Here is a 13,765-nt window from a genome sequence, read left to right as displayed (position 1 = left end):
TAAAATTCAGAATCAGTTCATAGAACTGCCTTTATAAATGTTTCCCCCAGTCTTTGGATCTGGTTTGGTGGTTTTGTTGTTGTTGTTGTGCTGGGGATTGAACCCAAGGCCTTGTGCATGTGAGGCAAGCACTCTACCAACTGAGCTATTTCCCCAGCCTTGAATTGGTGTTTCTTTCAAAGTGACATTGTTTTTTTTTTTTTTTTTCCTTACTCTTAAAAACAAAAACAAAACACACACACATAAACACAAAACAAAAATACCCATTTTTTTTTTTTTTTTTTTTTTTTAACTAGGGACCGAAAGCAGGGAGCTTTATCACTGAGCTACATTTCTAGCCTTTTTTTAAGACAGGGTCTTGCTAAATTGAGTCTAGTCTCAAACTTACAATTCTGCTTCAACCTTCAGAGTTGCTGGGATTACAAGCATGTGCCACCACACCTGTCAATACTTTATTTTTTACAGTAATTGGAGGTTCACAGCAAAACTGAGTGAAAATACAAAAAGATCCCATATACCCCTACAACCACCATTCCCACAATCTTTCTACCAATATTCTCACACAGTGGTACATTTATTACAATCAGTGATCCTACACTGATACATCATTACTATCAAGGTTCCCAGTTTTCATCAGGGTTCAATCTTTGTGTTACTCTGTCCATGGGTTTTGATATGTATCTACCATCTGTATGTAGTATCACATGAAATAGCTTCACTTTACTAAAAATATCTTATATTTCATATATTTAATACTTCCTTCTCTGTAACTCCTGACCTTTTAACTGCCTCCAAAGTTTTGCCTTTCCCAGAACATCATATAGTTGGAATCATATACTATGTAGCCTTTGAGACTGACCATTCTCACGTAACTATGCATTTAATGTTCCTCCATGTCTTTTCATGACTTGATAGCTCCTTTCTTTTTCACTGAATAATACCACTTATCTGGATGTGCCACAGATGGTTTACCCATTCATTTATTAAGAACACCTTGGTTGCAAATTATGAATAAAGTTGCCATAAAGATCCATGTTCAGATTTTTGTGTGGCCTATGTGTTCAATTCACATGGGCAAATACCAAGAAGCAAAACTGCAAGATTATATGTTAAGAATATGGATAGTTTTGTAAGAAATTGCCATGCTGTCTTCCAAAGTGGCAATATATCAAGTCAGGACATAGGCAGATGCAAAATGGGGCCTGCTAAAAGGGAAACCAACTAAAACTTTAATGGCCCTCATGGGTAATTGGAATTAAGAAGGCCAAAGAACAAAGCCAGTTCAATTCATCAGCCTGTTCTAATGTGTCATTAGCTGAGTACATGCAGCAAAGAGAAATTCTGGGCAAGGCCAGAAAGCAAAAAGATAATCCTGTAGTCTTGCCATTCTCTTATCCAAAAGCCCTGCCAAGGAAGGGCACTGACCTTCTCTGAAACCTGAGATAATCTGCTAATAACTGAAGCACCAAATCATCACCCATCCAACTCAACCTCTAATTAGAGGGGAGGGATCAGCTTCTCAACTTAGCAACGAGAAAGAGAAACGGATGGAAGTGAAAACATGTACCTATAATACTCCAGAATTATTTTATATACAACACCAATTATCCAATTAAAAATCATCAAACATACAAAGTAGGAAAATCTGATCCATAGTCAAAAGATGCACCAGATAAATGAGCAGACCTATATATTAACCAGACACTGGAATTATCAAATAAAGACCAAAGTGGAAACTGCAAAACTGGAAGAGTATATGAAATGAAGACTTAATTGGCTTAAAAGCAGGTCAAATATTGGACCCAGGTGTATATGATCATTTGTTTGTCATATGACCACTAGATAAAGAAGCCAAACCAAATCAATGAAGAAAGGGAAGAATGAAGAGCAGGAATAAAAAGCAAAAAAGGTAAATATAAAGTATTACTTATTTTCATTTAAAAATGTTCTAAGGCAACAGTAACATTGTATTTTGTGGTTTAAATATATTTATTAGCTAAAATATATGACATAGCACAAACAATGGGAGTGATAAATAGATTTAGTGTTATAAAGTTCTTATATTTTACACGAAGCTGTAAAACCTTACAAGTAAAGTAACCTTCTAGGTAAAAGGCGGTAAACACAATGTAATCACTAGAATACCTATAGAGAAAATAACACTAAGTGCCGGCCAGGTATAGTGGTGCACGCCTGTAATCCCAGAAATTTAGGAGGCCAAGGGAGGAGGACTGCAAGTTCAAAACTAGCCTCAGCAACTGAGCAAAGCCCTAAACAACTTGAGGAGACCCTATCTCAAAAAAATAAAAAGAGCTAGGGATGTGGCTCAATGGTAAAGTGCCCCTGGGTTAAATCCCCAGTACCAAAGAAAAAAGAATGCTGAGGTGCTGTTGCTAAAAAGCTGAAAGAGAATTAATAGAATGGAATAAATATATTGTATTAGTCTATAAAATGAGAAAACAGGAACAGAGCAACAAAAACTATATAAGACAAAGTTAAAAAAAAAAGTAAAATAGTGTTATAAATTCCCATCATAACCATAATCACTTTAAATATAAATGGCTTAATTTTCCCAATTTAAAGACATAGATTCTTAGGTTGACTAAGGGACAAAATGATAACCACAATAAACCATCATAAATATAAAGATGTAGGTAGACTGAAAGTAAAAGGATAAAAAATATACCATGCAACCCCTAAGAAAAAAGATATAGTGATGCTAATGAGGCAGATTTTATAATTTGTTTCAATTAATCAGGAAGATATAGTAACTCTAAATGTGTACCACCCAATTACAGATATTAAAAATACATGAAGCAAAATAGAAATACAGGAAGCAAAACCTGACAGGACTAAGGTTTGAAACAACAAATACAAAATTAGAGTTGAAGTACACTCCTTTTCACGACTGACAGAAGAAGTTAAATCAGAAAGCATTAAGAGGATTTAACCCAGGCATGGTGGCAAACACCTGTAATTCCAGCGGCTTGGGAGGCTGAGGATTCTGAGTTCAAAGCAGCCTCAGCAAAAGAGGGGCTTTTAGTAACTCAGTGAGACCCTGTCTTGAAATAAAATACAAACTAGGGCTGGGGATGTAGCTTGGTGGTTGAGTGCCCCTGAGTTCAATCCCTCCTACCTACCACCCCCCACCTCCAAAAAGAGGATTTAAAACACCATCAACCACCCTGATCTAAAAGACATTCAGAGAACACTATAACTGCAAAATACACATTCTTTCCAATTTCAAAAGGCTGATGTTATATGGCATATATTGGACCATAACAAAACTAAATCAGAAATCAATGAATCAAACTTTTAAATAACTAATGTCAAAGAAAAATTTAAAAAAGGATCTATTAAAAATGATTACATGATAATGAAAAACAACATGAAGATTTGTAGTATTAAGCTAAAATAAGGCTTAGAAGGAAACACAGCTTTAAAAGCTTTTTTAGGAAAGAATCGACACTCTCAATGTATGCCACAACAAGCAAGAAAGGAGATTAACTGCAATGCAGCTAGAAAAAAATAATGAAATAGGCAACAGAAAATATTAACAAAAACTGGTTCTTTGAAACAATCAATTGATAAATCCCTTGTGAGACTTTAAGAGAAAAGCAAATTACCAATATTGCAATTTAAAATAGGACATTACTACAAATCTCACAAACATTAATGGAATAGTGAACATTAGAAAAACTTTATTATAAATAATCAATTTTACAGCTGAGATGAAATTAACAAATTTATTACAAAAGACAAAGTACTAAACACAACAAGCTGAACATTCAAATAATCCTTGATTTAAATAACCAACCTTATATATTCTCTTTAATAAAACAAGAGAACACCCTTTCCAATGTATTTTATATTAAAACTAATAGAAGCAATACAAGAAAACCAAAAACCAATCTCTCACAACAGATGAAACAAATCCTTAAAATTAGCAATATTAAATCCATAAACAGGGCTGGGGCTCAGCGGTAGAGCACTTGCCCAGCACGTGCCAGGCCCTGGGTTTGATCCTCAGCACCACATAAAAATAAATAAATAAAATAAAGGTATTGTGTCCAATTACCACTAAAAAAAATAATAATAATAAATATTAAAAAATCCATAAACATTTTAAAGGGTTAATTCATCATAATCTAATAAAGTCAAGGTTGGCTTGTCATTAGAAAACTCACTTTGTAAAATTCACCTAATAAAGAATTAAGGAGTTGGGGATTGGGCTGGAGCTCACGTGGTGGAGTGCTTGCCTAGAGTATTCGAGATTTGGCCCCACCACGATGAATGTAATTAAGTAAAAGAATGAATAGGAGTAATTCTGTTTAATCCTGTTAATGGCTACAGAAAAAGCAATGGAGAAAACTTAACAGCCATTAATAAAACATACACAAAACATTAAGAACAGAAGGGAACGTCTCAATTAGATTTAAAAAAATCTATAAAATATCCATAATTAACATCCTACTTAATAAAGAATTATAGAAGGTATTTTAGCAACAATGAAAAATGTCCATTCTTACCACTTCTATTCAACATATTACTAGATCTTAGATCTTAAATATTGGAAAAAAAAGAAGGAAAACTGTCCTTATGACATGGATGTACATGTAGAAAACCTCAAGAATCTACAGAATTCTAGAACCAAAAGGTGAATTTAGCAAGGATTTGGGAAAAGAAATCAATATACAAAACCCAAATATCTTTTTTTATCCTAGGAATAACTGGAGATTTTTAATAATTAAAAAACAATATATTCATAATAGCCCTCAAGTGTAGCAAGGAACATATCTAATGAAAGATACTAATCTCCACTAAAATCTATAAAACATGGCAGAAAAATGGCATAGCCAATAAGACCATTATCCTCAAGTTCTTAAACTTGACCCCTCATTCTTCACTAATAGTCTTATTTTCCAATTTCATAGAGAAGATCTTAACCATGAACATGAACTGCTTGTGTCTCTGGATCTCAATTCCTTATTTTTCTTCAAATCTTTGAACAACCAACTTGCATCCTTTTTCTTAAAGATTAATTCCTCCTTTAATATTTTCTTTAAATACACTTCCATAGTGCTTACCATGCACTAGTAACACTGTAACTGCTTTACAAATATTAACCCTATAAGTTAGGTCAAATATTCCTTTTTTTTTTTTTTAAGTGATTCAGAAAGATTTATTCATAACTGATTAAGTGAATAATGTAACTATTTTTCCATATCTCAGCATATATCAGGCAGTAGTACATTTTTCAACATGGTTTTAAAATATAAAAAGAAATACTAGGACAGTAGAAATATACAATCAACTCATTGTGAGAATAATTTCACCATCTTATAAATTGATACAAAGAAAAGAGAAAACAAAGACAAGGTATATTTAGTTTTTCAACAATAAGCTAGACTTTAATTAGACCTTAAGATACAGAAATTTGCTAAAAGTGTCATTCCCCAACTAATAGTGAAAACAAGTAAGATAGCATAAAAACTTGTAATTAAGGAACTGAGAGAAAAGAAATGTAAATGAAATCAAATCCACAAAGGTATGCTCTAACTTTTGGGAATCACCTAAAAGAATCTATTATCTTCATGGTGCATGGAATAGGGACGAAGAGAAAACTGCCATTGATAATGGCAAGAGGTATGAATAATCCTGAAAGGACAAGCATAACATTTGAAAATTGTAAACAACATCAGCTTCAAAGATTGTCTACACTGACTTTCAACTCTTCCCCAATAGGTTGTCACCATGCTTTTTTGCAGAAGACCTTAGGCAGAACAAGAGGGTTGAGAGATAGACCACCTGACCAAGGCAGAGATATTCAGGATGGCAGAGGATTAAGAACACGACAAGGGGCTGGGGATGTGGCTCAAGCGGTAGCACGCTTGCCTGGCATGCTTGCGGCCCGGGTTCAATCACCACATACAAACAAAGAGGTTGTGTCCGCTGAAAACTAAACAAATATTTTTTTAAAAAAATTATCTCTCTCTCTTTAAAAAAAAAAAAAAGAACATGGCAAAAAAATTCAGGCTTAACTCTCTGAAGTTTTCAACCTCTCACTGAAGCCTTTTCAGTCTTTATACCTTGGGATATAAGCAAACAGAACTTGAAAACTGTGGACAAATTAAAATAAAATTTAAAAAAAGAAGAAGAAGAAGTAGGAACATCTTCCTGTTACACTGAGGCCTTTACTGGATGCCCTGCTACAGCCTTTCTGCACTCTCAGCCTGGAAAGGGTATCAGAGCTGAAAAGATCTCCTGAGGGACAGACCTCCAAGGAAGGGGAGAACTCCCCAAACCCCACAGACTGCCAACCAGACTGTAGGGCAGAGAGAGGATTTTATCTCTGGATCAGAATTTCCCTCTCAGCAGGACTTAGGATCTGACTCTGGAATCTCTAAGGATCTTTTTCTGCTTCATGGTCCATCAAGCTTTCAAACTATGGGACAATATCAAATGGTTGAATACACATGTAAATTTACTTACAAAAGGAGTGAGAAAAGGATGAGGTACAGAACAATTAAAAGGCAAAATGGGAGAGAATTGTCTAAAATTGAAGACCATCATCTCACCTGTCTAAGAAATTTCATGAAGCCAAAGCAGAGAGATGCAAAGGAAATCACATCCATGCATAGGACTTGCAGACTACTGAAATCAAGCTTAAAAAAGCACTTTAAAAGCAAATATGGGGGCTGGGGATGTGGCTCAAGTGGTAGCGCGCTCGCCTGGCATGCGTGCGGCCCGGGTTCGATCCTCAGCACCACATACAAACAAAGATGTTGTGCCCGCCGAAAACTAAAAAATAAATATAAAAAAAAAATTCTCTCTCACTATCTCTCTCTGTCTCTCACTCTCTCTTTAAAAAAAAAAAAACCTGGTCAAATATTCCTTAGGATACAATATCCTTATTTATTTATTTTTTTAAGGTGGTGCTGAGGATCGAACCCAGTGCCTCACATGTGTGAGGCGGGCACTCTATCACTGAGTTACAGCCCCAGCCCTGAACAAATAAAGTTTTAAAAATTCATTTTGACTTGGAAAGAGACTTATTTCAGAATACAACAAAATGTAATCAAACTTTGAGATTTCTTGTGATATCTGATGTAATCTTTAAAATCCAGACACTAATGGAGGAATAAAGGCTTGACCAGAGAAATTTTTTTAAAGATTGGGGGGGGGGGGGAAACCATGCAAAAAAGTTATTCATATAGCTCCTGATTATTATTATTATTAGTGCTGGGAATTGAACTCAGGGCCTTGTGCATGCGAGACAAGCACTCTACCAACTGAGCTACATCCCCAGCCCTATAGCTCCTTATTCTTGTTTTCTGTTTGCCCTTTTAAAAATATTAATTTATTCTATCCCAGAAGGGTATGAAAATGAATTTAATTATGTCCTTCTATGAAAGGTATGAACCAGAGTTGAGGTGGGGTCAAATTTTATCTAAATTGAGACTTGTCATTTGCAGGTAAATGGATGGAGTTAGAGAAGAATGCTAAGTGAAGTTAGCCAATCCCAAAAAATCAAATGCTGAATGTTTTCTCTGATATAAGAAGGCTAATTCATAGTGGGATAGGGAGAGGGAGCATGGGAGGAGTAGATGAACTCAGGAAGGGAGGGGGCATAGCGTTAGAAATGATGGTGGAATGTGATGGTCATCATTATCCAAAGTACATGTATGAAGACACGAATTGGTGTGAATACACTTGGTATACAACCAGAGATATGAAAAATTGTGCTCTATATGTGTAATAAGAATTATAATGCATTCCACTGTCATATATAAGTAAAAAAGAAAAAGATTGTTATGTTTTCTCTCATATATGGAAGATAAAGGGAGAAAAGACATCATAAAAGTAGAAAGGTGACTGTATTATAGAGGAAGGGAGTCATGGGGAGGAAGGAGGGAAGAGTGGGGGCAAAACTGATCAAGTTGTATTTTTATATATGCGGGAATATGTCACAATGAAAACCACCTTTCTGAAGAGTTGAGATGAGCTAATGGAAACAATAATTTTTAAATGTTTAAAGATGAAATAAAATAATAAAAATAAAAACAGTCAAACTATTAAAAAATAAAATAAATAAATTGAGACTTGTCTATTTCTTTTTTTCTTTCTTTCTTTTTCCCCAGTGGGATCTCATTATGTTGCCAGGCTGGCCTTCAACTCCTGTGCTCAGTCTCTCTAGTAGCTGGGACTACAGGCATGCACTACACCCTGCTGGAACAGTGCTGTGGCACTGACAGAAATTGATGGTGGCCAAAAGACTTAAGTGAAATGATCTTTGTGAATCTCATGAATGAGATATTCACATCGTCATTATTATAGGAAGTAATTTTAAATGTGTCATTCGTTAAGTCAATAACAGTGCCCCAATGAAACAGATTAGAACTATTAAGTGAGGTTCAGAGCTAGCTCCAACATTGAATTCACTTGAGATGAGTGAGTTACTCTCCATTTTAATTTATTTATTTGTTTTTTTGGGTACCAGAGATTGAACCCTGGGGTACTTAACCACCAAGCCACATCCCCAGCCCTTTTTAAAATATTTTATTTGAAAACTGAGCCTCATTGGTGAGGCTAGCTTTGAACCTAGGATACTCCTGCCTCAGCCTCTCAAGCAGCTGGGATGATAGGCATGCACCATGCCTGGTTCATTTTAAAATTTTGACTCATTCACCACAGGCAGTTATTATATTCATCTAATTGTTCCTTCTGTGTTTCAGTTGTACTGTCAAACATATTTATGCACCAACAGAGTACCTGTGGCCTTTTTCATAAACACGATGCTTTCAGGGTACATACATACATGTTGTAGCACTTCATGCTGTACTAGCATTCTTATAGTTGAATAATAGTCTATTGTAGAGAGACACACCTCATTTATTTACCCATTCATCATCTGATGGATATGTGGGTTATTTATACTTCTGGAATGTTATAAACAATGCTTATACGAATATTTATGTACAAGTTTGTTTAAATTTTCTTGGATATAGACCTAGGAGTGAAATTGCTGGGCTATACAGTAACTGATTTTATCTTTTAGAATAGCAAAATATTCCCAAGTGGTTGAACCACTTTTTATTTCTAGCAGTTTATGAAGATTCTAGTTTTTCTATATCCTCACCAACACTTGTTAAGTGTTCTTATCAGGGGCAAAAAAGAATACTGCTGATTGAAAAATAGAAGTCACTGGCATCCAGACATGTTACAACATTTAGAAAGCCAAGTATCATAACATTAAGATGTGTAATGTGTTATTTCCAGTGATAATGAGATTATTTCTTTCTACTATCCTAACAGTCATAAAAATGATAGCAATTTCACTGGTAATGTACTAGATCATATAAGTAATTATGTAACAACTGGTTTAAAACTTTGATGTGTATAATATTTATTATATGTTAAAAATTTTTGTTTATCCTTGTTTGGGCATGATAGCTAAATACCAGAAATTTATCAAATTAGGTTAGCTAGAAGGTATTCTGTGTAAATAATGGACTGTACTTCAGAACTATTAAGTTAAAAAAGAGCCCTGAAAAGCTGATCCTTATCCCTTACACCCCAAATCCCTCTGAAAATTTTATACTAATCAAAACAGAAGCATAGAATTCTTAAAAAGAATATTCTCAAATTTTCATCCTACCAAGAGAATTTGTGCAAATAGTTTGTTAAATTTTTAGTAAGAACATGGACATCTTTGATGTTTCAGATACAGTTAAATCAATATAGAAGATTCCCATTTTTTGACATATTTCTCAACTTCTCTAAATTTGAGAGGGATGTGTCTGTCGTCTTTTGAGTTTCAAACAATGCAAGAAATGTATAGTTATCCCTCCGTATCTTTAGGAAACAGGTTTTAGGAACCCCTGTAGACACCAAAAAAAAGTGCAGATTTTAAAGTCCCTTATACACAATGACATGGTAAATGCTATATAGGTAGTTTTTACACTGTACTGTTTAGGGAATAATGGCAAAGTAAAGTCAAGTCTGTATATATTCAGTACAGATATAACTGACCCCTTGCCCATCCATATTTTTAATCCGTGGTTGGCTTAATTCAGGGATGTGAAACCTGTGGATTCAGAGCACTAACTGCGTATCTGATAATTTTGCAATTTTGAAAGACATTTTTTACCTGTGTCCATACTTTGGTTCAATTGTTGATCACTTGTTTCTCCATCTTCACTGATATATCCAGGAGGTGGTGTTTCTACAAAATTTAGAACAAATCAAGTATAGTTGCAATTTAATTTCACCACTTTCTACCATCTACCAAATTTAACCAAAGAATCACTCCAAAGAACAAATAATAAATGTATATAACATTATTACAAAAACCAACATTGGATACTAAGGACTTATGATTCAGGTTTTGATCCAAATCTTGCAGATGAATCCTTAAAACCTAGTTTTAATACAATCTAGCTCTCTTGGCATATTTGCTTTGACATTATTGTCTGGCCTCGCTTTCATATGTACATAATCTGGGGCAAGAAGCAGATGCCTCGATTCTAACTCAGTAGGGATCAAAGACATTAATACCTGCAATTTTTTGTTTTTACACTAATACACATCATTGATGGATACTTATAGGTCACTGCATAAAACAGAGGCAAAATGCTTCCTGAAAATAAATATTAGGATTCTACTGTGTCGTATCCAACATGTTTTCTGAACAATATGTTTATGTTCAGGATAACATTTACTCAGCATAACATAACATTTATTCAGCATCTGAATAGCTGAATAAGCTTCAAAGAAAATAAAAACATTTACACGACTTTTACTTTATAATGTTAAATAGGAAAAACAAATTCATAAGATTTTCAAAAGTTTAACCTTTGTGTTGGTGAACAGTGAATCAAATGGAGAAAATGCAAACACATACCTAAAAAGGATTTTGTGATTATCCAAAGGAGGAGAAGTAAGATATGGTTAAGGGTCTTCACTTCACTAACCCTTAATAATGTGGCTCAATAAGCAACCATATAAGTTTAACAGAAATAGTAAATTTTTCATTTAAGAATAAGCATCCCAAAATCTTTAATATTGAAATTTTAAGAATAAAATATCTTCATATACTCAATAAAGAACATGAAAATAAGAATACTGCATTAAGATTATGCACTATTTAAAGGTTAAAACTAATCAAATCTTTGCCAGTTTAACCACCAGTGTCTCAAAGATCTAAGTAGGAAGTAAAACTGAACCTTAAGATACTTCATCTTAGGGGGGTGACTCAAAATGGGATAGGGAGGAAGAGCATGAGAAGAAGACTACTACTAAATAGGGAAGAGAGGTGGGAGGGAAAAAGAGGGAGAAGCGGAGTTGCACAGAAGATGGAAGGAGAACCTCACTGTTATACAGAATACATAAATGATGTTGTGATAAGAAAAAGAAAAAAAAAGTGTGTCACATTAGATTGGATAGAGAGAAAGGATGGGAGAGGAGGGGAGGAGTAGAAGGGATAGGAAGGGCAGCAGAATAGAACAGACAATATGATTGATGAATGTACATTCCATGTATATATTATATGTCAAAATATATTCTGCTGTCATATATGACAAAAAAATAAAAATAAACCGTATGGTTAAAAAGAAATTAAAAAAGATACTTCATCTTCCTGTATTTCTTTACCTTTTTCCTTTATTATTTATCTAATAACTGATATTAAAGCTAGAAGCATTTAAGAGAAAATGTCAAAATTTCTTTAAAAATGAGATAAACAGTAATTCTTTAGCTTTGCTATCACTTCGAGCCAGACAAAGTATCACTGTCTGGAAAAGTGAATAGGTATAAATCACTTCTGATTTTCTATTAACACCTGAAGAATTAAAGTAATAAAGAAGAACAAAAATAAAAAATAGATAAGGTCAAACATCTTCACATGTAAAGGCCACTTTATGTTTTGATTAACATCCTTGGAAATAATTACTCGGTACGTATCTTATAAAACTGTATGCTTTCAACTTAATTGCCAAATCAAAGACTTAAAATGCCTCCCTTCCTCCTATCACTTGCACATGCCAAATTTATGAAAGACTGAATTTTTCTACCTAGGAGAAGTCCTGCTTTATAGTTCTGCTATTCCCTTCCTACCCTACTCTATCGTACTGTGCCCCACCCTTTGCTCTTACCTCCCAATTTCTCAGAAAGCAGACTTGCCCGCAATAAAAAAAGCAGTGTTAAATCCTCTTTTGGAATGTAAAGAAATGTACATTAAAACAAACTACGTCCCATGTGTAAAACTACCTTTTAAAAAATTTTTTTAACAAAAGTTTTGGGGTTTTTTTTGATTTTTAGAAGTCTTCAACGAACAAGGACTGTTCCTATGATAAAATATGTTAAAGAAACATTTTTACTATATTTGGGTTAAGTTTATTATATATTTTCAGTTGTATAAAATGAAAATAAAGGATGGAATAGAGGAATATTTTTAGAAGAAGGAAAAACTGAAGAGACTAAAATTCCAGTATGTAGTATAATTCTTATTCTAATATCTTCAGTTTCTGCTAGGGAAAAAACAAAGGGAAACACGAGAAAAGAAATAAGGTAGTAGTTTTCTCCTTAAAAACAAATAAAAAAAACAGTAAAAACTAAAAGGGCAAGTACTGTACTGTGAAATATTAAGAGATCACACAAGAAATTTAACCAGAGTTAGAATAGAATTTGAGAACTATGTAAATTTTTTCATTTCATCACTACTGAGGTCCATGAAAAATAACCCAAATAGGAGGTTGGAAGTTACATTTACATAAAAAATTATCAAATTATTTAAGAAAAAGTGATTATTTGGTAAATTTTTTTAGTTATATTTGTTCAGGAGTACTCTTTTCTTATACCACTTATTTTGTTTACAATCTGCATTTCTCTCAGCTTCAACAACTAAGAAAAACTTACTAAGATCTTTGCTTTGATTAAAGTCCCCTCAAAAGAAAATTAAATATAAAGTAAAACTTTTCTCCAAACAAAACTAAGCTTATACATTCTGCAAAACAATCACTGTCAAATCAAACTTTAATATCCCAAACCCTAGACAATTTTTAAAGTGAAACCACAATTTATTAATACCTGAATGCTTATGACAAAATGTTTATCTTTCTAAGTTTAAAGAGATTCGGAAGGTAAAAATACCTGGAATATAATTACTCTGTGGCTCAATTCCCGCTGGGAAGTTAGTGTTTTCTGGAATGGAGTGGGTATAATCATCCAGAGGTGGTAATTCTGTTAGAATTTCAGTGTGTCGTGGCACTAACACCGGAGGCAAAACTGCAAAAGTTAAAGAAATCTAAGTTAATGGCAAGAAGCAAAAGCATGGAGATGGATGGCTTTATTAAAAGGTTTCACAAGGAAGGATAAGGAGGCAGTCTTATTTTTAAAAGTTAGGATCTACCTACTTAGTATTAGTGACTAAGAAATTGATAAATCTAAGTGTGGCTTTAACTTATCATTTAGGCCACTATTTAAATTTCTAAGTTTACATTTATTTCATACTTTGGGGCAAAATATAAATCAGCAGAAAAAGTTCACAAACCTCCACTGAAAAAGGTGAGGAAAGATCTGCTTGGATATATAAAGTCAGATTTAAGAAATTTCCTTTAAAAAAAAAAAAAAAACAACTTTTTTTTAAAGTAAGTTTCAAGCACATAGCCAATGAAATAAAAAGTCTTACTACAAACTTCATTCAACAACTTTTATAAAAATATTGCCATTAAAGTACTTCCAAAAGTAGAGTAAAATGCTTGAAGCA

The 13,765-nt window shown here is 33.7% G+C and overlaps 1 protein-coding gene across 10 annotated transcripts in view; it reads right to left on the bottom strand.

The window, feature by feature from the left end:
- Smad2 (SMAD family member 2) overlaps nucleotides 1-13,765 on the bottom strand; it is a 92,213-nt gene that overhangs the window by 24,857 nt on the left and 53,591 nt on the right. For all 10 annotated transcript variants that reach the window (XM_027949001.2, XM_071602783.1, XM_027949000.2 and 7 more), the window contains 2 exons: nucleotides 13,150-13,284; nucleotides 10,151-10,225 (listed from right to left, as the gene is read on the bottom strand). In XM_027949001.2, the coding sequence (XP_027804802.1) occupies nucleotides 10,151-10,225; nucleotides 13,150-13,284 (210 nt within the window). The remainder of the gene's footprint in view (nucleotides 1-10,150; nucleotides 10,226-13,149; nucleotides 13,285-13,765) is intronic.

The sequence above is a fragment of the Marmota flaviventris genome, chromosome 16 (assembly GCF_047511675.1).
Source record: "Marmota flaviventris isolate mMarFla1 chromosome 16, mMarFla1.hap1, whole genome shotgun sequence".
NCBI lineage: Eukaryota > Metazoa > Chordata > Mammalia > Rodentia > Sciuridae > Marmota > Marmota flaviventris.
The sequence above is the reverse complement of the archived record's forward strand: the minus strand, read 5'-3'. Positions and strand labels throughout refer to the sequence as shown.